The sequence below is a fragment of the Paramisgurnus dabryanus genome, chromosome 13 (genome assembly GCF_030506205.2).
Source record: "Paramisgurnus dabryanus chromosome 13, PD_genome_1.1, whole genome shotgun sequence".
Classification (NCBI taxonomy): Eukaryota; Metazoa; Chordata; class Actinopteri; order Cypriniformes; family Cobitidae; genus Paramisgurnus; species Paramisgurnus dabryanus.
The window spans coordinates 9,509,583-9,533,044 of record NC_133349.1 but is presented as its reverse complement, the minus strand read 5'-3'; the positions used below and the strand labels follow the sequence as shown (position 1 = coordinate 9,533,044).

Genomic DNA, 23,462 nt, shown 5'->3' with positions numbered 1-23,462 from the left:
TTCTGCTATATGGCTATATTAAAAACAAAACCATTTTTAAGCAAAGGAATGCGCTGTGAGAAAGCATTGCTACATAAAAGCCATGAGAGTAATGCAATTACAGCTCAGAAAGAACGTATATGTGATATGTAAATACGCACATTGTGCGTTTCCACCGGGAGCGAAGAAACCATTATGACTAGAATACGTCTCCGTTGCTTTCTGATAAAAATATCTGTATTATATACCTGCCTTACTCTGCAATGACTGCTGTGTGAATGTTATGTCATCCAATTATTATTTATGAATCTGATATGGTTGATAATGCGCAACCCCAGTATTTCGATCATTCCAACATACTGTAGGCAAACCCAGACTAGGCTTTCAGCGACAAACACACGCTCAAGCCCACAATATTATCTGAGTGTTCACCGCTATTCAGACGGCCTGAGGAAAGAAATCATAACAGAAGCCAAAGGTGAAGCAAAGCCCGTAATATTACCACTTTGCTCCCACTCGTAAAAAAAAGCCAAGGACCAAATATACACACACACACAAACCTTGGGAGCTATATTACAGTGGACCTCTAATACAATGGTTTAATACCAGGATAATGATATTTACCGTATCTAAGTGACATTATTGATATGAGCATTTAAGAAAAAATGTCCAAAAATTATCCCTTGCTGTCACTAGGGCAGTACCCTTAAAAAGGTGTGTAACATTTGGTACCAGTTGGGGTGCGCGAGGCACAAACTAACATGGGGTTAGTTGTAACATGGACTGTTTACATTGTTGCACAAGGTTGAGCGTTTTGTTTTTTCTGGTATTTTTTCATGCCGCCAAAAGACGATCTCCCGCAAATTATTGGAAAGCCTGAAATGTTTTTCCAGAGAGTTATAGATGAACAAGTGTTTTTGGTGGCATGCAAGTAAATTTTTTTATCATATGTTTTTTTTTCAATCCAATGCTATGTCATATTAATCAGTGTCTTGTTGACTAAAACATAGCATTGTTTTGAAATGTCTGGAGCTCTTAGCAACTTTTTTGTTGGGCTTGAAAATATTTTGACCCAGCGGGGTTAATTGTAACGCTGTGTTACAACTAACCCCTCAGCACTTGCAATATAAAAACAGCTATTGTTAGCGTAATTCTTGCCGTTGTTTTAAATAAGCTACACACGAATGATTGCAAGCTGCAACAAAATAAATGTGCCTGTCTATCAAAAATCGTGTGTCAAATTAATTTTTGTTCATATCTTTAATATTGATTGAATAAGGTCATGTCAAAGATTTAAAACATAATGAAATTAATGGCTAAAATCAGACTTTGATGCTCATTATCTCAGAATCTCTGGGTCAAATATAAAAAATTGTCATAATTGTGCTGCTTTTTCTCACATATTTAGACATTTGTATTTATTTATTATGGAACTATTGTTAGAAAAAAGACGGATGAATGAATACAGTGTGGATATCTGTCTATTATAGACAGATATATAAACAATGTCCAATTCAAGTATATAGACAAAATAGTATTAAAATATTTGCAGGCAAACTTAATTTTTAGCAAGTGTTACAACTCACCCCCTGCCTGTTACATTTAACCCCACCTATGGGGTAAGTTGTAATGTTTGCACTTCTGTCACGTTTGGTGTAATTGTCCAAGAATGGGAAGTACTAGAAACAAACTTCATATATTCATTTTTAGCAGAGATGTGTGTGTTGCTTGTATAAAATATAATTAATCAAACTCAAATATTTTTTGAATGATTGAGCAAAAACCAAAAAGCGTTAGGTTGTGCCCCGCTCTCCCTATGTACCTCTGAGATACTACTATGAACTCTTTAGGTGCAAAGGTATAGTTAAGACGAAAAGACCTGTGTAAGAGAGCCCACAAGTCACCTCAAAATTGCTTTTGAAACATTTCACTACTGTATGCGTGAGGACATTTTCCAAAATATATGTTTATGTCATGTAGTTTAATCCACCAATTATATATTAAAAAGCTAATGAGGGCCTGACCATCCGAAGCTGTTAAATAATAGAAATATGATGACTGTATCAATAAAAGATTACTAACATTACATTTTATAATGGTAATGGCTGACATTACATTTCAAGTATTGATTAGAATCAAGAGCAAGTTTCAATTTACATTTTTATAACCTCATCACAACAGCGAAAATCGAGTTTTAATATTTACATATTCAAGTCACTTCACAGTAGTCATCTGTCTTGGGTTGATATGAAGGTTTAATGTGTGATTTTAATTACACCAGGTGCATAAAAGCTATATGTGATTCCAATAAGGTGGATGTGTAATTTGATTTTTTTAATATACTTCTCTGCACTGTCAGAAATAAAATGGTCACAATATGCACCCCAGCTGTCATTGGGACTGTACCCTTTCAAAAGTACAGCTTTGCACCTAAAGAGTTCATATTAGTACCTCAAATGTATATCTGTACCTAATAGGACCTTTTTAAAAGGTACTGCCTCAGTGACATCTGGGTTACACATTTTGACTATTATTTCTAAACAGTGTGAAACCCTGCTAAAACGAACAGATTAGACCAGTCTAATGTGGTTTAGGTTGTTTTAGTTGGTCAGCAAGCTGATTTTTCTGGCCAAACCGCTTATGAACAGGTCTGGGGTGGTTTAGGCAAAGATTTATGGTATGACAGCAGTACAACAAACGCACACTTTCTTCAGGTATAATCCGTCTGAATGGCAACTACAGTAATGGCAATACAGAATGAATGCATGCCAAATAATAGAAAAAAGTTTCTTTTTCTTTGTTTCTATTCTCCTTTGTTTCATTTGTTGCTTGTCTATCACAGTAACCGTTAAATTGAGAAAACAATAAACCTCACCAACAGCATTCACACAACGGCTCTCAAACGGAGACTTTCTAAGACCGCCTGACATTTTACATGATGGTTCAATTCCACACGCAAGCATAGAGCGAGAAAATTCACAGATTCCGACAAAAACAAGTTTACGCGGGATGGAAATTCCAAACCAAATTCAAATATCCTCTCTTGAGAAATTACATGTACTGTATGCATTGCCAGCAAACATGTAAAAAAGTGTTTGTGTGTGGAGATGTGAAGAAAATATCTCCAGGCAGAAACACACGTACTTGAATAATGCACACACACGCACACGTTTCTCACTTACTGATTATACGGTTAACATATGTGTAACCATTTACATAAATACTGTCCCATGAATAATTCATCTCTTCACAATTACAGTACTCCTCACTAGTACCTCATTACTTCGCCATAATTATAACACATTCCTGCCAAACAAACTCCCAGCTTGATTCAAACATCTTTTGTTTGTTTAACTGTGAGAAACAGAAGACTTTACATTTCAGAAAATACATTATTATCTGTTTAAGTGGTAACAGAAGTTCTTTAAAGTGCATTTAGACAAAATAAAATAAAAAACAGCCAGAATGCCAAAGCAGGAGAAATCACGATGCAATAAAGAAGAATAAAAGAGACAGAAAGTTTGACTACTTTCCCCATAATGATTTTACGAATGGCGAAATAAAATGAAAATAAAACAACAAATCCATTTGAAATGCTCACATTGCTTACACCTACAGTTTTAAGCAGAAAGAAAAGACTTTTATGGCAAGATGATGCAAATCAAATGAGAACAATGTGCTGCGAAACAATAAACTGAAGAGCAAAATGATTTGTGATAACCAATAATAGAGCAAAATACACTAGAAGAAGAAAATATAATGGATTAGGTTTGCATCAGTGACTCTATCAAAGTAATGAGGCCATGAATTATTATCTTCTGTGACACCTTCTATGAATGCCATGCAATTATATCAAGCATGGTTGATAATTCAGACATCCGTATCTAAAAATTTCGTTATTTTATCTAACAACTGAATTAATAGGGATCGGATATGTTATATTTTCTTAAGACAGTTTATTTTGTACAATGACCGTTTTCATATGAGGAGCTCCACAACTCTGACAAAAATGAGATAATGATATTAATCGAATGCTCTCTGCACGTATTATACATTCATCAAATGACTTTGCTTCAAATCCGCTTAATCAGGCCATTCAGAAATATCACTTTGTTAGCAAAATCCGCTAAATGCCATGGCGATTTTTTTCAGTAAAGTGCATGGAAGATGAACTGGATAAAAGACGGCATGCGAAATGACCGTGATTCACATTCAAACTTGGGTCCCTTGTGAGTACCTTGACCTGAATACAATCCAAATGTGGCAGTGACATGGATCACTAATGTGTGCTTCAGTTTCTTCATTTTTACAAATTTCCAACTTTCATCATTTGCATGTTTCTAGTTGAATCTTTAGTGATTTTGCAACTGTTTACTATGTCTTACTATTTTTTTTTTTATAGAAGAAGTGCCAAAATAGCTTGCATGCACTTAGAGGGTTTTGCAGCAAACGCCTGTCAACTTTGTTAAAGGCAAAAAAACACAGTTTTTCAATATTTTACTACGTTCTTACCTCAGCTTAGATTAATTAATACATACCTATCTTTTTTCAATGCGTGCATTTTTAATGTTTGTACAGCACTTTTTGAATGTGTTAGCATTTAGCCTAGCCCCATTCATTGCTATGGCTCTAAACAAAAGTTTTATTTTGTGCCACCATACTTACTTGTGTAACTACTCATGTAACAGTCTTTAAATAGGGAAAACATGGAAGTGCTTGGAGGTTTCTAAATTCATCCCTGTTTGGATCCTAAGGAATGAATGGGGCTAGGCTAAATGCTAACACATTTACGAGGCGCTGTACAAAGATTAAAAGTGCACGCATTGAAAAAAAATAGGTATGTATTAATTTGTCTAAGCTGAGGTAAGAACATAGTAAAATATTGAAAAACTGTGGTGTTTTCCTTTAAATACCAATGAAATGACTAAAGTGACATTTGTGAAAATAAGGCATTTTAATTACTGACTATTGACCTTGCTATTAAAGTGAAAGTATTGAACCTTAACATAAGACCCTGATTCAAAAAAATGCATAGGGTTTTGTATATGTTTGCATATGTTTTCTTAGATTAGCAAATCTATTCATATAATAGCACCCTGTGGCAGTAATACATGTCTCATAAATATTTCAACATACTAAAGGATTCTGCAAGGGTCTTTTCAGTGCAATATGTTATTATATTATTCCTTGAATATCTAAAGGTGAACATGAATACCACAGTCGAGTTTATTTGTATCTTTAGACGAAAACACCCCTTTGAATTTACATACTTTAAATGCAGGCTTTCGTATTTTCCCATAACTCTCTACATAACACATTCTGACCCAAACTCCCGAATGCGTTTCTACCTCAAAGAAATTCTCCACAATAAGCATGGACAGCTACACAAGCATGTCTCAGAAGCTGGATACGCTGGCGAAATAACGTTAAGAGGTCGGTTTTCCTGCTCGGAGGCATTGGTAAAGTGAGAGAATTCTTAATGAAAACAGGTTTAATAGGGCAGAGGGAAACTCTTCGATTGCACTCCTGTTTAATTTAATGAGCCTTAAGCCAGGCGATTTAGTTCTTTTAATTGCCCTTCTCTCATTGTTAAAAAGACGTATGTGGCCATCTTCCACAGCGTAAATTCCTCTGAACAACAGTTTAGTTTCTTACGCAGGGGAAGGCAGATCCTCCTGAATCCCACCGAAAACAACACAGCACAATGAAAAGTTATTTTTAAATTATTTTGGATGTTTAGATTACACAGCTGTTTCTGTGAAATTCATATTCAGCTCTGACTGTTTTAATGAAGTGGGAAGAGATGAGAAGAAACTTTGCTGACTGGTTTATGCTAGAAGCTAATCACAAACGCAAGCACTTAATCAAACTTTTTTCTTTTTCATAAAACTCAAAGCGTCTAAATATTAAGCTTTTAATGCATGAAATGAGAGTAAAATCACCAATGTAATAAACCTTATAAGTAACTTATTCGGGAAGCTCTATCCTGTTAGAAAAACATGCCAGTATGTACCATTAGGTACAGATATGTATACATTTGGTACAAATACACTCACCTAAAGGATTATTAGGAACACCTGTTCAATTTCTCATTAATGCAATTATCTAATCAACCAATCACATGGCAGTTGCTTCAATGCATTTAAGGGTGTGGTCTTGGTCAAGACAATCTCCTGAACTCCAAACTGAATGTCAGAATGGGAAAGAAAGGTGATTTAAGCAATTTTGAGTGTGGCACGGTTGTTGGTGCCAGACGGGCCGGTCTGAGTATTTCACAATCTGCTCAGTTACTGGGATTTTCACGCACAACCATTTCTAGGGTTTACAAAGAATGGTGTGAAAAGGGAAAAACATCCAGTACGCGGCAGTCCTATGGGTGAAAATGCCTTGTTGATGCTAGAGGTCAGAGGAGAATGGGCCGACTGATAGAGCTGATAGAAGAGCAACTTTGACTGAAATAACCACTCGTTACAACCGAGGTATGCAGCAAAGCATTTGTGAAGCCACAACACGCACAACCTTGAGGCGGATGGGCTACAACAGCAGAAGACCCCACCGGGTACCACTCATCTCCACTACAAATAGGAAAAAGAGGCTCCAATTTGCACAAGCTCACCAAAATTGGACAGTTACAGACTGGAAAAATTTGCATGGTATGATGAGTCTCGGTTTCTGTTGAGAAATTCAGATGGTAGAGTCAGAATTTGGCATAAACAGAATGAGAACATGGATCCATCATGCCTTGTTCCCACTGTGCAGGCTTGTTGGTGGTGGTGTAATGGTGTGGGGGATGTTTTCTTGGCACACTTTAGGCCCCTTAGTGCCAATTGGGCATCGTTTAAATGCCACGGCCTACCTGAGCATTGTTTCTGACCATGTCCATCCCTTTATGACCACCATGTACCCATCCTCTGATGGCTACTTCCAGCAGGATAATGCACCATGTCACAAAGCTTGAATAATTTCAAATTGGTTTCTTGAACATGCCAAAGAGTTCACTGTACTAAAATGGCCCTCACAGTCACCAGATCTCAACCCAAGAGCATCTTTGGGATGTGGTGGAATGGGAGCTTCAAGCCCTGCATCCCACAAATCTTCATCAACTGCAAGATGCTATCCTATGAATATGGGCCAACATTTCTAAAGAATGCTTTCGGCACCTTGTTGAATCAATGCCACGTAGAACAGTTAAGACAGTTCTGAAGGCTAAATTTTTTTTTTTTTCTTAATTTCATTTTAATGACATAAAGGTATCACTTTAAAATAAGGTTATATTTGAGGAGCTCAGGTGCAAAAGCCGCTAAACGCCACCTATGTCAAAAACTAGATAAAGATATTAAACAGGACATACCATGAAAATCTGACTTTTTTCTTATTTAAATGCTATAATTGGGTCCCCAGTGCTTTTATCAACCTAGAAAATGTGAATAAGATCAACCCAGAAACTTAGTTTTGGTAAACCATTCTCTGCGAAAAAGTAGGTCATTGAAATCTACCTCCCCTGGTGATGTCAGAAAGGGATAATACCGCCCCTTTATCTGCACTTTCTAACCACACCACTGCCATTTAGTACATTTGCATGTTAAATGACACACCCAAAACAGCACATTTTTGCATACACCTACAAAGTGGCAATTTTAACATGCTATAATAAATTATCTATATGGTATTTTGAGCTAAAACTTCAAATATGTACTCTGGGGACAACAAAGATTTAATTGACATATTAAAAAAATCTTGTGAAATGTCCCCTTTAATCGAATGCTCCCGGGACGCATTATAACGTTATCAAATACCCTTCGCTTCAAATCCGCTTAATCCTGGCCTCAGGTCATTCAGAAATACTGGTTTGTTAGCAGAATCCATTAAGAGTCTGATAGGAAATGCTGATTTACAAGAAAACATGTCAGATGCACTTCATTTAATAATACAGACATCCCACCGTGCAAAAACTCACTATAATAAACAATTAATTTATTAATTATTGTTATGTTATGTTATATTATAACTTCAATATATCATGATTTTCTCATCTCCTAGCTTCTATAATTGTTTATTCTCAGATATCCTTGCAATGAATAGTATTCAAGGATTGCCTAAACCATAAAGGATGAGATACTGCCTTAAAAAAACCTAACTTAGCAGGCAGTATAATTATGTTGCCTACCTTCTGGAACAGCCTATGATGCCTTATATACTGGCTAGGATCACAGAGTTTTGGAACAGATCCTATGAAGAGCCTCCAAAATGATTATCAGATCTTCCTACTAATTAAATGCAGTTTGGAACAACAGTTTAAGTCTGTAAACCAAGCAAAACGGGAAAACCGTTTAATGTAAGCCGCATAAAAATGTCAAGTGTAAATGCATGCATGTGCCAAAGCGCCGCCTCTCTCTCTCCCTCAGTGTAAGATGACCTGTCTGTTTCATATGAGGCATGCTGTGTTGCACAGAGCTCTGACAGGCACGCATTTAAATGGGATTTCAGATACACAAACCATCTGCATCCTGACAGCACGCAAGCTTATGAATATTAGAGGACAGATGCTTTAAACAACTGTGCGTGCGTCTTTATGTGCACACTGGACGTCGGCCTACACAAGTGTATTTCCACCACTTCCTGTCAATCGAACGTATACTTCCTGCGCAGATGTTAACCATACCGACATATTTATTTTGTACGAGTAATCATCAAAAAATAGTCATTGCAAAACAATTAAAATTTTAACCTTAAGGTTAGCTTTACCTGCCAGTGCCGCTTCAAGACCATCAATACGGACCATCTAGACTAGTCTAGCAAGGTTTGAACAAGTAACCCCCTTACACTTGTTTAAGAGGTTATTTCCGGTTAGCATTGGACTTCAAGGTCATATCCTAAGCAGGTGTGATGTCAAATGTTGGGTTTAAACTTTTACCATGCAACCATACAAAAATGGCTCTTCTATGGCATCATGTAGCACTTTGATGTAACATCAAGCATCCCGTGTGGCTCTGTGACTTCACATAATATTTTCCCCTTAAGGAAACAACAAAATGGCTTGATTCTAGTCACGACGCGCGTGTTTAGGGCACGGCGTAAAGCCCAGCTTACCTTTGCCATCTGTGCCTGCACACCACTGGCCTTCAGGGACGCTACAGCTTTCTGCGCGGCCGCCGGACTGTCGAAATCCACAAAGCCATATCCTACACAGAGAGAGAGAGAGATAAGAGTGAGTTATTTATACGCGTTACAACACACACGTCTATGTTTTTGCCAAAACTCAAAAATTCTTTATCAGACATAAATCAGACATGTTCATCAGATTTTGAATGTATGGGTCAAAACAAGAATGCTCGGTTATTTGTCTTATCACGCAGATCGTGGAGAGAGTCTGCATGTTTGAGCACAGTCGCTTGAGTCTGCGTGTGTGCGCACGGGGCGACAGGAAACAGCCATTTTGTTCAAGGCTTATGCTTGTCAACTATTTCCTCAGTAACAGGACAGAGGAAGATTCACCCTGACCTCACCCCTCCCGCAGTCACTCTTTTACCAAACATGTCTGCCAAACAGGCAGACAGGGAGAGAAGATGATCTGTGACTTCCTTTACAAAGTATTATAATAAAACATTGCAGTGACAGTTATGTTAAGTATTGTAATTGTTTGGGTTATGCAAACACATACATACATACATACATACATACATAGAGTGTATGGTCGAGTATTACATTACCAATGCAAAGATCATGGGTTTGTCCCCCAGGGAACCCATGAAGTAATATAAAAAATGCATAGATTCAATGCAGTCCAAGTCACTTTGAATAAAAGTGTCTGCCAAACGACTTACAGATGTATACATATGTATTTACATATATATGTGTGTGTGTGTTTGTGTGTGTGTGTGTATGTATGTATGTATGCATGTATGTATGTATGTATGTACACATATACAGTACATGCATACATATACATACATACATACATACATAAATATACATATATACACATACATACATACATATACAGAAATCAATAAAAACATCTGTAAGCTACTGACAGACGCTTTTGTTTAATCTATATATTTTTTTTCTATCAGTATATGTGTTCCCTGGGATCAAACCCAAATTTTGCATCACTATGTACATACACTGTACATATACGGCATATAATCCGTATTTCAAATACAGTATGATAACACTTTACTTAAAGGGGTGTTCATAAGACTGACATGACACATTCATAATCATGACATGACACGTGCCATGAACATGAAAGAGATTTTTTGCACGTTTATGACAACTGTCATTAAGTGTTATTCGTTCAATCATTTTTAATGCAAAGATGACATTGTTTGAGATGTCTTTGTTATAACAACTTGACATTAACCAATATATTATAACTTGTCATAACAACTTGACATTACCAAGACAACATAACTTTTTACCAGTGATACAAATTGAATTTGTCAATAATATGTCATTAAGTGTTAATAATCTCACAAAAACTTTTATAACCGCGTCATGAATATTTTTCTTGACCTCAACTACAGTGGTACAAATATAATTTGTCATTGAAATATCATTAAGAGTTAATACTCTGTCAAATAGTTTTACAACAACAACAGGAATATTTTTCAGTTTATAATGTTTTTTTAAGTTTCCTCCATGTGTTTAACAAAGGAAGTCAATTATTCAATAATAATAATAATAATTAAAATTGATACAATTATACTTCATTGCATTTGGAGACCGATTCCACTAAAACTAAATGAAAACAGTACAATAATGGGTTAAGTCAAGCAGCGTTAGGTCTAAATTGCTGCAAAGTTAATTACATTAAATGAATTAAATGTTTTGTTAGTTTTTTTTCCAGAAAATTTCAGAACCCTCTGTGTGAGGAAGAATAAGTTCTGTTAGTTGTCAGGTTTTATGTATTGTGCACATACATAAAGTTAAGTATAATATTTGAACGTGTCTGTTACATTTTGTTAAGGTATTTAAAATTATTTGACATAGTATTAACCCCTTATGACATTTAAATGACAATTATCCTGCTATGTCATGTTTATGACAGATTTATGTCAAATTATGATGTATTGGTTTATGTCAAGGTTTCATAACAAAGAAATATCAAACAATGCCATCTTTGCATTAAAAATGACATAATTGAACAAATGACACTTAATGACAGTTGTCATTAATGTGCATAAAACCTCCTTCATGTTCATGACACTTTTCATGTCATGATTATGAAGGTGTCATGTCAGTCTTATAAACACCCCTTCAAGTAAAGTGTTACAGGACATATAATATAGAAAATATATACCACTTATAAATACACTTTACTTATAAATATAATAATATATTTATTTGACTTTATTCAGAATCACCTTTATAATCAAGTACTGTGGGTTTGCATGCACAAGGAATTTGTCTTGATGTAATAGTGCATAATGACAGTAACAACTAAAAAAAAAATATTAAGAAATGTTCAGTATTAAAAGATATAAAGGTACATTATTACTGTACATTAGTGCAGGATGTATAAAGTGGGCCCAGTGCAAAAGCACAAAGTTGATGCAGCAAGGTGCACTCGATAGTATGAGTTGTGTTCATATGTGATAACAGCATGGTTTTGTTTGTATAAAGCATAATGTCCATGGGGTTGGGTTGGGTTAGTGACCATGATGTGTCATGATTTCTTTTTGCAGTTTTCCCTTTTAGCTCTCTTCTTGTTGACAAACCCTTCATCAGCTAATATCAAGTGAAATAGATTAACAGCGAGTGACGGAGGTTTTTGCTGACCGTCGGCACATCTGAGGCACTTTTGAGCGACTGTCTCTTCATTCAGCGAAGGCATTCTGACCATAAGCCTCTCCAAACTCTAAACACACACATTCTCAAAGCCTGACTGACATTCGAAACCACAGATGGTAGAAAGTCGAGCTTTCGAGAGCCCGTGAAGGGTTTAAGCCAACAGCTCTATATGCCAAACATATGTGTTCGCTTACGCACACACACCTCGCATACAGAACAACACGCCATCCGCTTTGAAGTCGCCCACCAAACATGGAAGTAAGAAAGAGAGGGAGAAAGATCTCTACAGCGGAGATTTCATCCAGCCAGATGTCCCAAAGACTGCAGATGTTTCATAAGCCTAAGAAAACAGAGCTTGTGTGTGAAAAAGGATTTCCAGTAGACTGTTCTTCATCCAGAAAGAGGAACACTTCTGGTTTGAAAGAAAGCTGCGAGCATTCCTGAGGTCACTGACCAAGAGAGCTAAACAGCAGGCATCAGGAAGTGGGCTGGGAAAGATCCAAGTTGAAGAATGTTGGGATCAATTCCTATTAACAACGTGACGCCCAGTACCGGAACAGACCTCAAAAGGAACCCGGCACAGAGCTGATAGATAAAAGTGCGTGTTTGTGTGTAGTACATCACGCACATTGGGGTTTTGGATGGAAGTGTTTTGGAAGCCTTGCGTAATTAAATCCATAAATACAAATTCGCTTCGAATGAGTGCACGTATTCCGTTTTCGGTTTCGTTCCAACACTCCACACACAACTGAACCTCTCTCTCTCTCTCGTTTGGATGCACGCTCAGATTGTGGGAAAAAGATTCAGACACGCATACTATCGCATTTATCTGCAGCTAATTCTGATTTGAAAAGGAAAGAGAGAGAATGAAAGAGAGACCTTGTCGTCATGCTGGTGTGTTGTACAACACACAAATATTTACACTCGCTTCGTCTAATGAGAGGCTCGTGATTGAGCCAAAGAGAAACACACCCTTCTCCGTCGCCTGCAAACCCCCACCCACTCCATCTGTATTTGAGGACAAGGGGAAAAAACAGCTGTCTGAAACTGAAAATGTTTTTTTTTTTTTGCACAAACAAGTTCGTAATTACCGTTCGTCAGAATCCTTGAAGAAAGAGTCGCCTAACACATTGCGTACAAAGCACGTACGGTTAATGCACCGCCAACTACAGTACCCATTTATGGGAAACGATTAAAAACATCGCTTTACGGATAACCTACGAATGATCTTGACATGCAGGCAAACAGACCAAATAATTGCAAGCAAATCTGTCTCTATCATATGGGATTAATTGCAAGGGTTTAATGATCAACATCTTTGGACTAAAAGCTGAGCTGCACATCCTGGAAGGAAGTGGAAGAAAACAGGACAAACATGTACTATAAAAATCCATTCACTGACGCTTGACAAAATGTGCGATGTTAATAAAGTCGTTTTCTGATACGCCTGGCTTTCATAAGTCCTGGCTGAAATCCCATCAGGGTGGAGAAACATAGCAGAGTAGAAGGGTAGTAAACTTCAGGATGAGGAAGTCTTCTAAAGTCCGGAGTGGTTTCCTCTGCTTCCCAAACAGCCGTCTCACATGCATGTAATGCTCGATGTAGGATGCATTTAGGATGTGCGGATATAAACAAAACAAAGACATGCATATACTGTACAGCACATGCGAATAAAACTGCAGAAGAACAGGTCCAGGTTTGGCAGACTGTGTAGGAGGCCGGCTGTTTATTTACAGTGTTTCCTAAAAAAAGGCACTGTCTGCTAAATCATCATTTTTGGCAGGACGCTTCCCTCGCCCCGTAGCTATTTTTACCCCCCCCCCCCTAACAACAAGGGCCGGACTTTACAAATCAACACAGGAGGAGCCCTGAGCTTGTTCTTGTGGCTAACCCTGTTTGTCACGCTAGCGTCTCATCTGGTTGTGAAGACTTCTTTCACAATCACGCAAACAGGTTTTTGATGGTAAAGATGATGTTAATCATATCCCAAGCAACCAAAACGTTTTTTTAAAGGATTAGTCAATTTTCTTAAAAAGAAAATCAAGATAATTTGCTCACCACCATGTCATCCAAAATGTTGATGTCTTTCTTTGTTCAGTCGAGAAGAAATTATGTGTTTTTTGAGGAAAACATTCCAGGATTTTTCTCATTTTAATGGACTTTAATGGACCCCAACACTTAACAGTTTAAAATTGCAGTTTCAACGGAGTTTCAAAGGACTCTCAACGATCCCAAACGAGGCACAAGGGTCTTGTCTAGTGAAACGATTGTTATTTTTGACAAGAAAAATAAAAAATATGCACTTTTAAACCACAACTTTTCGTCTATCTCCAGTCCTGTCAAGTGCCAGCGCGACCTCACGTAATTGCGTAAGGACGTAGAAAGGTCACGTGTTACATATATGAAACGCAAATTTGCGGACCATTTTAAACAATAAACTGACACAAAGACATTGATTAATATCATTCCACATACAACAACGCCGGAACGGTCCTCTTTCTCCACTTGTCATCACTGGGGCATAGTTTCACATACATCATCCGTGACCTTTGGGCGTGATGATGCATTACGTTAGGTCGCTCTGACGCGTCACAGGACCGGAGATAAAAGAGAAGTTGTAGTTTATAAGTGCCTATTTTTTAGTTTTCTTGTTTAAAATGACAATCGTTTCGCCAGTTAAGACTCTTATGCCTCGTTTGGGATTGTTTAAAGTCCTTTGAAACTTACGTGTTACGTGTTGGGGTCCATTAAAGTCCATTAAAATGAGAAAAATCCTGGAATATTTTCCTCAAAAAACATCATTTCTTATCGACTGAACAAAGAAAGACTTCCACAATTTGGATGACACGGTGGTGAGAAAATTAACTGGATTTTTTTTAAAGAAAATTGACTAATTCTTCTATGAACATTTTTAAATGCCTGGTAATGTTTACTGTTACTCACCTTTGCACTGGTTGGTGTTTTTGTCCAGGATTGCCTTTGTCGACACTATTTTTCCATACCTGCAAAACAGAAAGAAATCAACTTAAATCAAATCCAAGTGCATTTTTATATTTTATAATATAATATTAATATACAATTTAAACCCAAGTCTCCATAAATGTTTGGCAAAAGTAACACGTCTTACAGTGTTTTTTTACTTTTGGTCATGTCTGATTCTTACCTACGATGAAAAAAGCAAATCAATTAAAATAAAATACAGCTAAATTAAGTAAATTTCATAATCTTACATAAAATCTTACACTGGCCTACATGGGCAGCTTTCATACGTGACTGTAGGCGATGCTTGCTATGAACTCAATTAAAAGTTTGAACCTAACTCATGTTAGGTTTAATAAAGATTTAACTCTCTGCTTCATTAAAACCCTAACGAAGGGATGTTTATCAATACATCAATACATTCCTTACAAGGAAACCGTAAACAAGGGGAGGTACATTTTGTGAGGATGTTCGCTTTAAACCCTAGAGGATTAATTAAACACTGGACGCATCACAGAGCCTCAATCTTTACCAAAAAAAACGTATTTTCTCTCGCTTGCTCTCTTTTTCCTTTTTACCTCCCAAAAAACCTTCATTCACACAGCACAATCACAGAATTACAAACATCTCTTTTTTCTAACATATTTGCCTCCCTTCCATCCACGATGGAGATAATAAAGTTACTTATTGCTTTTGTCTTTGCCTGAAGACCGGGAAGGCTGATGTGACTTTTAATTCATAGTTAATGCGGCAGCCACCTCCAGGTAAAAGCAAGGGATGTTTAATAAGGGAAAGATCATCATACTGTCACCTTAACGAGTAGCGTCGCAGTGAGGTATCAAACCGCTGATGTCTGCAAAATGCCAGAAAATTCATCAGAAGCCTTTATATGCTTTATAAGCATGCTAACGGCAAAGTTAAGTCAGGAATGCTCCTCAAAATGAATATAATTTTAAAGCAGCATTACAAAAATGTAACAATGTCTCAGTGTCTTTAGGCAATAGTAAAGCATGTTTATTGTGTAAAAAGCCTCCAGTGAGAACGCCAAAAGTAACACTGGCAAATAAACTTTATAGAGGAAATACAAATGACTGTTTTAAAGGAACAATTCGGCTAAAAATAAAAAAATCTGTCATTATTTACTCAGCCTCGTGTCGTTCCAAACCTGTATAATTTTACATTTTCCTTTTGGAATAAATAAGAAGCTAAGCAGAATTCCATATAATAAAGGTGCAAATGGTGACCTGTGCCAAAATGGGGTTTATATAACTAATGCATTATGTTCTTAAGCCTTCTTTTATAAAAACTTTAATTTGGTAAGCAGAAAGTCATATGAATAAATTTTATTGTTTTTTTGTTTTTGTGGGGGTGCTTCATAGTCCTCGGTCACCATGTACTTTTATAAAATGGAAAACAGCCTACTTAAAGGGATAGTTCACCGAAAATTTAAATCTGGTCATCTTTTACTCAACCTCAAGTTGTTCCAAACCTGTACAAATTTCTTTGTTCTGCTGAATACAAATGAAGATATTTAACCAAACAGATCTGGGGCACCATTCACTTCCATACTGAAACATTCTTTATAATACCTTCATTTGCATACTTAGGTGAGTAAATTATGATATAGTTTACATTTTTTGATGAACTATCCCTTTAGGTAATCAATGGTACGGTGAAAACAATATGGGTTTGGAATATGAGGTTTCATACCAATTTATCAACTAAGTATGATCTTATTCACTTTGCGGCATCACACGCTGTGCAATTGAGGGCGGATGTTTTTTGAAAACAGATAATCACAACTCTTGAATTACAGAGACTCATTATAGAAACAATACTTGTAACATAGTTTGTCGGTAAACAAAGAAGAAGCCCAGGGGACCGGCAACCACATAACAGAAAGTAGGAGACATGAAAATGAAGAGCTCTGTTGGAGAAACATGTACCAGACCGATGTGAGGAAACACATGAGAACCATTTGAATCGAACGCTTGATTTACTGCCATTTCATCTTGCAAAACAAGTGGTAGGACAAACACAGACGTTGCAGATGAGTGAGTGGGTCTGTGAGGGCGGGGTTCAGGGAGGAATGTACGCAGCGTATCTGGCAACGTTTCCGCAGGCGAGTGGCACGCTGGGGTCTCCATGAAACTCACAAACAGGACGTTTTCCTAACAATGCACGCAGATCATGTTTTAAAGGGTTTGTAAGTTATGAAATGTAAATATTTTTGGATGAAGAAAACTCATATTTTCAGGATGACCCAGCTAGGCAAAGGTGGAGATGCTCACATGTGCACATCTCAAAAGCTGGGATTTTGTTATGAGGTTACTGTAAAACATCCATGTGTTATTAAAAGCCCTTACAAACTGACTTTTGATTAAGACCAAGCCTTGAACGTTTACGTTGTTTACCAGTTCAAAACTTAAGGCATGGAGTTCCCCTCATGGTTATCGCTCGTGCCAAGAATCTGACCTTAAATAACATCAAACCAAAAAGGCGAATGGTTTACAGTGAGAGTAGACGCATGTTACAATATCAGTACACCACACACTAAATGACATATCATGATAATGATATATAGCAACATTATAAACAACACTGACAATAATAACATAATACACTGTGTCCCAGTGAAGCGCAACTTTACAAAGCTGCAACCAATAAATCACTTAAACCTCTTCCGTACTAATCTGACTTTTTGTCCTAACCAGCCGTGACCGCGACAACCGGTGCATGACAAGACATTTTGTTGGTCGTTTATTTTTATTTTCATCACATTGCACAGGCTAGCCCCATCCACAATGCATTTTAATTGGCTTAAAGTCCCGCTCTACACTTATAAACATCCAATGTGTTCTGACTGGCTGTGTTTTAGTCACTTTGCTGCAATATTACACTTTCAATTAGGACTGACAAATTACTTTTCTTGGCTTTTTTCGACTTTGCCATTAAGGGGCCGATTACACGACAACCTTTTTTAACCATAAACAGGAAAGTTTTATGCGGAAACAGAGTTTTGGGGTCCTGAACATGCAAACTTTTAAAGACAGGTTAGGAGCGGTGATGTCATGCGCATGTGTTAATTTAAAATATAGGCACGTGTGAGTACAACAACAAGTTTTTTTGGGCAAAAATCCTTGATCTTGCGGCATGTTTTCTTAAATGGAATATGTGGGATATTAACGCAATTTTATGCAATGAACGAGTTTGAATTGCCGCCGGTTGCAAAGGCCTTTCCGGAAGGAAGTCCCTTTGTCCAGTAGCAAAGAGGACACTTTGGGCATCAAAAAGGGCACATTAGGCAAAGGCTCAAGCTCCCTCCCCATCGCACATGCCTGGTAAACACAAATCTTTTTGACAGCATTGTCGTGTGTCTGTGAACTGCAAAGGAAATAATCGTTGTTGTGTAAATGTTGCCTAACAAACACCATAGCAAAAACAAGAGCAATCTTGTCCACAAGGTTTGGTTTAAATCACTTACCGTACTGTACTGTAAGTATAACAAACAGTAGGGGTGCACGGGGCAAAAACTAATGCAGGGTTAGTTGTAACACGGACTGTTTACATTGTTGCACAAGGTTGAGTGTTTCACGCTGCCAAAAGACGATCTCCCGCAAATTTTTGAAAATGTATAATGTTTTTCCAGAGAGTTATTGATGAACGAGTGTTTTGGTGGCATGTAAGTAAATTTTTTCATCATATGTTTTTTTGCTTTCTAAGTTGGGTGTGTAAGATAACAAATCCAATGCTATGTCATATTAATCAGTGTCTCGTTGACTAAAACACAGCATCATTTTGAAATATGTCTGCAGCTCTTATCAACTTTTTTGTTGGGCTTGAAAATATTTTGACCCAGCGGGGTAAAATGTAACGCCGTGTTACAACTAACCCCTCAGCACTTACAATATGAAAACTGCTAGTATGGTTATTACAGACTGGGTCACATATAAAAAAAAAATGTTGTCATAATTGTGCTGCGTTTTCTCACATATTTAGACATTTGTATCCATTTATAATTGAACTATTGTTAGAAAAGGGCTGGATGAATGAATACAGTGTGAATACCTGTCTATTAAAGACAGATATATAAACAATATCCACTTCAAGTATAGAGACAAAATAGTATTGAAATATTTGCCTTCACACTTAATTTATTTAAGTATTACAACTAACCCCCTGCCTGTTACAATTAACCCCACCTATGGGATAAGTTGTAACGCTGCACTTCTGTCCCGTTTGGTGTAATTGTCCAAGAATGGTAAGTAATAGAAACAAACTTCAAATGTTCATTTGTATCAGAGATGTGTGTGTTGCTTGTGTAAAAATATAATTAACTCAAATATTTTTGAATGATTGAGCCAAAACCAAAAAGCGTTATGTTGTGCCCCGCTCTCCCCTACTAGTGATACAATTACAAATGATTCAAATGGACACAAAACATGGAGAATTATGGGGTACAGAACGTTGGTACGTTTTATACCTTTGTGAATAAAGTCACAACTATTAATATCAACGGAAAGCAAACCAGATGTGACAGACCGAATAGACGCAAACAAGAAAGAAAGGATGCAACAACGCCCTGACAATAATAGATACCCATAGAGCTTTAATTAGACTGCTGATACCACACACACAAGTCTCCTGTGAAATACCAAAGTTCAGCCTGCATGTGGGATCACAATGTTCCACCGCTCCAACTCTGGTCATCTGGATCTAAAAACTTTCTCTCCACATCGACCAGAAAGGATCAGGCCCGGAGAGAACCACATATAACACAAACACCGCCCAGAACACACTGAACCCTCCAAGTGCTGTAGTTAATCCACAGGAACAGCAAATCAACATAAACGGTATTGAAGGTTATGTCTTACAAGTAATGCACGTTGCACAGTCGTGTTAATTTTTACTGTAGTTAAATTTCAGTTTCTTTACACACGTAACATGGCCTTAGAAACGTTAAACTAAAGTAGAATGAACGTGATAGTCATTGTAGGTTTAGACAGCGTGTGTCATGCTTATCAGATAGTACAGAGCATAACAGATTTCTTCAGTCTACCATGAGATTTATGGTTAAAGAACTTCAAAATGGTGCTGGTAAATGAAAATAAATTGGGATGCTTCAGTGAAGCGGTGGAGGAAAGTGTACAAGATTTGTGTGTGGCCTCAGAGCAGCGGTACATTTGCTCTACACTTGTACTCGCAGGTGCGGCTGCCATAAACCTGAATGTTTACAGGAATGAATGCCTTTGCTCCTGTAAATACACTTATAGGGGCGGATTCCCGTACAGGGTTTAGATTAATCCACTAGGCCTTAGTTATATTAGGCCATTGAAGTATTTTTTACAAACAATCCTTACAAAAAGCAAATTCTGGTGTGCATCTTGAGAAAAACAATGGCACTGATACAGTATGTTAAGATACGTCAGTACAAGGTGTTTTAAAATTAAGGCAGCTCAAAAATACATTTTAGTCTCGCACTAGGATAAGGCCTGTCCGGGAAACTTCCCTGTACTGTTTAAAAAAATACAGCATTAAAATACAGCAATTATGTTAGTGCTTGCAAACTATGCTGAGGATATTTTTGACAAAATAGTGAAAAGTTAAAGAAAAATTAAATATGTGAAGAGGTCTGTGATTTTACTGTTTTATTATGTTATTATTATTTTAGATGATTTTATACGTAAAATATCATAAAATAACATTCTGTAAAAAATTATAACCTTAATATCTTTAATATATTTATCATTCCATAGATTGAAATCAGTGTTTAGGAAGCCACGTTCCTGGTGTTTATTTGGGCATATATTATATTGCCCTATAAAAAAATTAAACTTATATTTTTACATACAAATTTTAAGTATAAAAATGATTTTAGGTGTTACCAAACAAAGTAACTTTTTAAGTGGATCCAACTTTTTACTTTTTATATTATATGTTGCGCAAATAAACACCAGGAACGTGGCTTCCTAAAAATTAACTGATCCAACTTTCACTTTTTACAAATAGTTTAAATAAAAAAATACAATTTCATTATTATAAAGGAAAGTACAGTACAGTATAAGTACAGTATCTCAAAATATATAATTTACAGCAATAAATACACATTACCTATTTTCATCATTTTTATAGCCTTGACTACTTTGATGCTCCTAATAATTAGATTGTAAGACTTTAGCCTGGATTTTAATGAAAGGGTAACTTTTAAAAGTAACATTACCCAACATTGTCCCTGAACACAACAAATAACTGTAAACACCCTATGAGGTTAAAGGAATAATTCACTTTCTTAAAAAAAATCCCAAAATTGACTTTCTTTCAATTAAGTTTTTTGAGGAAAACATTCCAGGATTTTCTCAATATAATAGACTTTATTAGACCTCAACAGTTTACAGTTTAGATGCAGTTAAAAATTGCAATTTCAACGCAGCTTCAAAGTACTTTAAACGATCCCAAACAAGACGGTCTTATATAGCAAAACGATCGTCATTTGGTGCAAAAAAAATTATAAACCATAAGCACTTTTAAACCACAGCTTCTCGTCCCGCAATAGCCGTTTGAGGCGCCAGCGTGACCTCACATAATGCGTCACCACATCGAAAGGTCACGCATGACGTATGCAAAACTACCACCACAGTGTTTACAAGTGTGGAGACGACAACCGTTCTGATGTTGTTGTATGTAAAGTGATACTAAATAATATCTTTGTGTCAGTTTATTGTTTGAAATGGTCCGCAAATGTGCGTTTCATATATGTGACGCGTGACTTTTCGGCATGCTTACGCAATTACGTGAAATCGTGCTGGCTCGTCACATGGCTGGTGCAAAACGAGAAGTTGTGGTTTAAAAGTTTTAAATGGTTTTGATAAGACTCTTATGCCTCGGTTGGGATCATATATTGCCATTTAAAGCTGCATTGAAACTGTAAGCTGTTGAGGTCCATTAACTCTTTCCCCGCCATTGACGAGTTATCTCGTCAATCTGCAATACCGCTACTATCCACCAGGTGTCCCCTTCCGCAACATATAAAAAACCCTAGGGCAAACAGCTGTATGTCCGTGTATGTTTTAAAGATCGCTCTGAATCTGATCTCTATCAAAAGTCCTTCACAAAAATGAAATTATCTCAGCTTTTTGCTCAAAATTTGGTGTTTTTGATGAAACCTACACATATTTGAAAGGTAATAAAAACAGAAGGTAGGAAGGTAGATGAAGGTAGGATGAAACAGATTTTTTTCTTTGAAAGCAGAGGGTCTGTTCTTTTATTTCATATATTGTATGTTTATATATTTAAAAAGGAGCATTTTCTGGAAGGCATTAAACTTTTGTGAAAATCATGAAAAATGCTGGCGGCGAAAGAGTTAAAGTCCACTATATGAAGAAAAATCCTGGAATGTTTTCCTCAACTGAACAAAAAAAGACATCAACATTTTGGATGACATATGCGTGACTAAATTATCTGGATTTATTTTTAAGATCCTTTAACCAAAACGCCCGAAAGGATCTTAAATGAAGATCAATATTTTTCTTTACCTACACGCGCACGTCTGAAAGATCACTGCGCGTCTCGACTCGACGTGCTGTGACAGCCCAAGCTGGGAACGAATCCCAGTTGATTCGATCGCCGTCAAGACAACACGTCTTGTGTGCGTAGCTTTCAACTGCAGTGTGTGAAGTGCTAATGACAGTTCTCAAAGGGCCCACACACACTCTGATCTGTGTTTTTATTTTCCCCTGAGCGCCAGCAGCCACGGATGCCGGACCGTTTGATGTCTCGTGCCGAGAGATGTGAACCAGCATTCTTTCAACTTCTATCCAGGTGGGTGTGGAGGATCTCTTAATTGGCTACCAATGCAGCTGTCTTGTCTGACATGACGCTCGGTACTTCTGCGAGCATCTGATGTTTGTTTGTATGCTTGGTTGCTCCACTGGTTTCAAGAAAGAGGACTGAGACTTTCTAAAAGTGGAATTATCTTAGATTCACTATGACTAAATCGCAACTTGCGCTTGCACCATTAATTTGTATGAGCTGACTTCTATTCACCGAAACCTATTCACGTTGTAAAAGAACCACCGTAACTATGACTGTATATCACTGTGATAAAAACACTTGAATCAGCCGTTATAAAAGCCTAGATTACTCTTGTCTACACAGCATAGTCTTCCTTATCATTGTTTGATGAATAATCATGACATAATCAATAAAAATGTGTACTATACATACAACTCTTTAAAACAAATATAAATCTACCGCCTGCTTTCCAGGAGATGCAATAGGACAGCGTTAATAGCATCACACAAATAGTGCCGACTTCTGTAAAAAAAAGAGAGAGATCTATAATAGGTCTCATTTACATAAAAGGGAGGCATTTTCACGCTTAAAAGAATGATCACTACGTTCACACTGCAGGTAAAAGTGTCCAAAATCCGACTTATTTGCCCAAATGTGATCCATATCTGAATTTCTTAGGACAGTCTAAACAGCACAAATCTGACTTTTATGTCATGCTTTTTCTGCACATGCGGGTCACTTTAAATGATAATGTAGATAAATAATAATGTAAATAGCGCAAAAATATTAGATTTAATCTGTACTGAGCATTAAGACCTGCAGTGTGAATTAAGTAACACTTTACAATAAGGTTCAATTCAGTAGCATAGCCGCTAACGCAATGAAATAGCGTGAAATAACAATAAACAATATTTGTGCAG

The 23,462-nt window shown here is 36.9% G+C and overlaps 1 protein-coding gene across 3 annotated transcripts in view; it reads right to left on the bottom strand.

Moving 5' to 3' along the window:
* rbms3 (RNA binding motif, single stranded interacting protein) overlaps positions 1–23,462 on the bottom strand; it is a 179,217-nt gene that overhangs the window by 110,931 nt on the left and 44,824 nt on the right. For all 3 annotated transcript variants that reach the window (XM_065298561.2, XM_065298560.2, XM_065298559.2), the window contains exons 3-4: positions 14,716–14,774; positions 9,070–9,161 (exon numbers count right to left, since the gene is read on the bottom strand). In XM_065298561.2, coding sequence (XP_065154633.1) covers positions 9,070–9,161; positions 14,716–14,774 — 151 coding nt within the window. The remainder of the gene's footprint in view (positions 1–9,069; positions 9,162–14,715; positions 14,775–23,462) is intronic.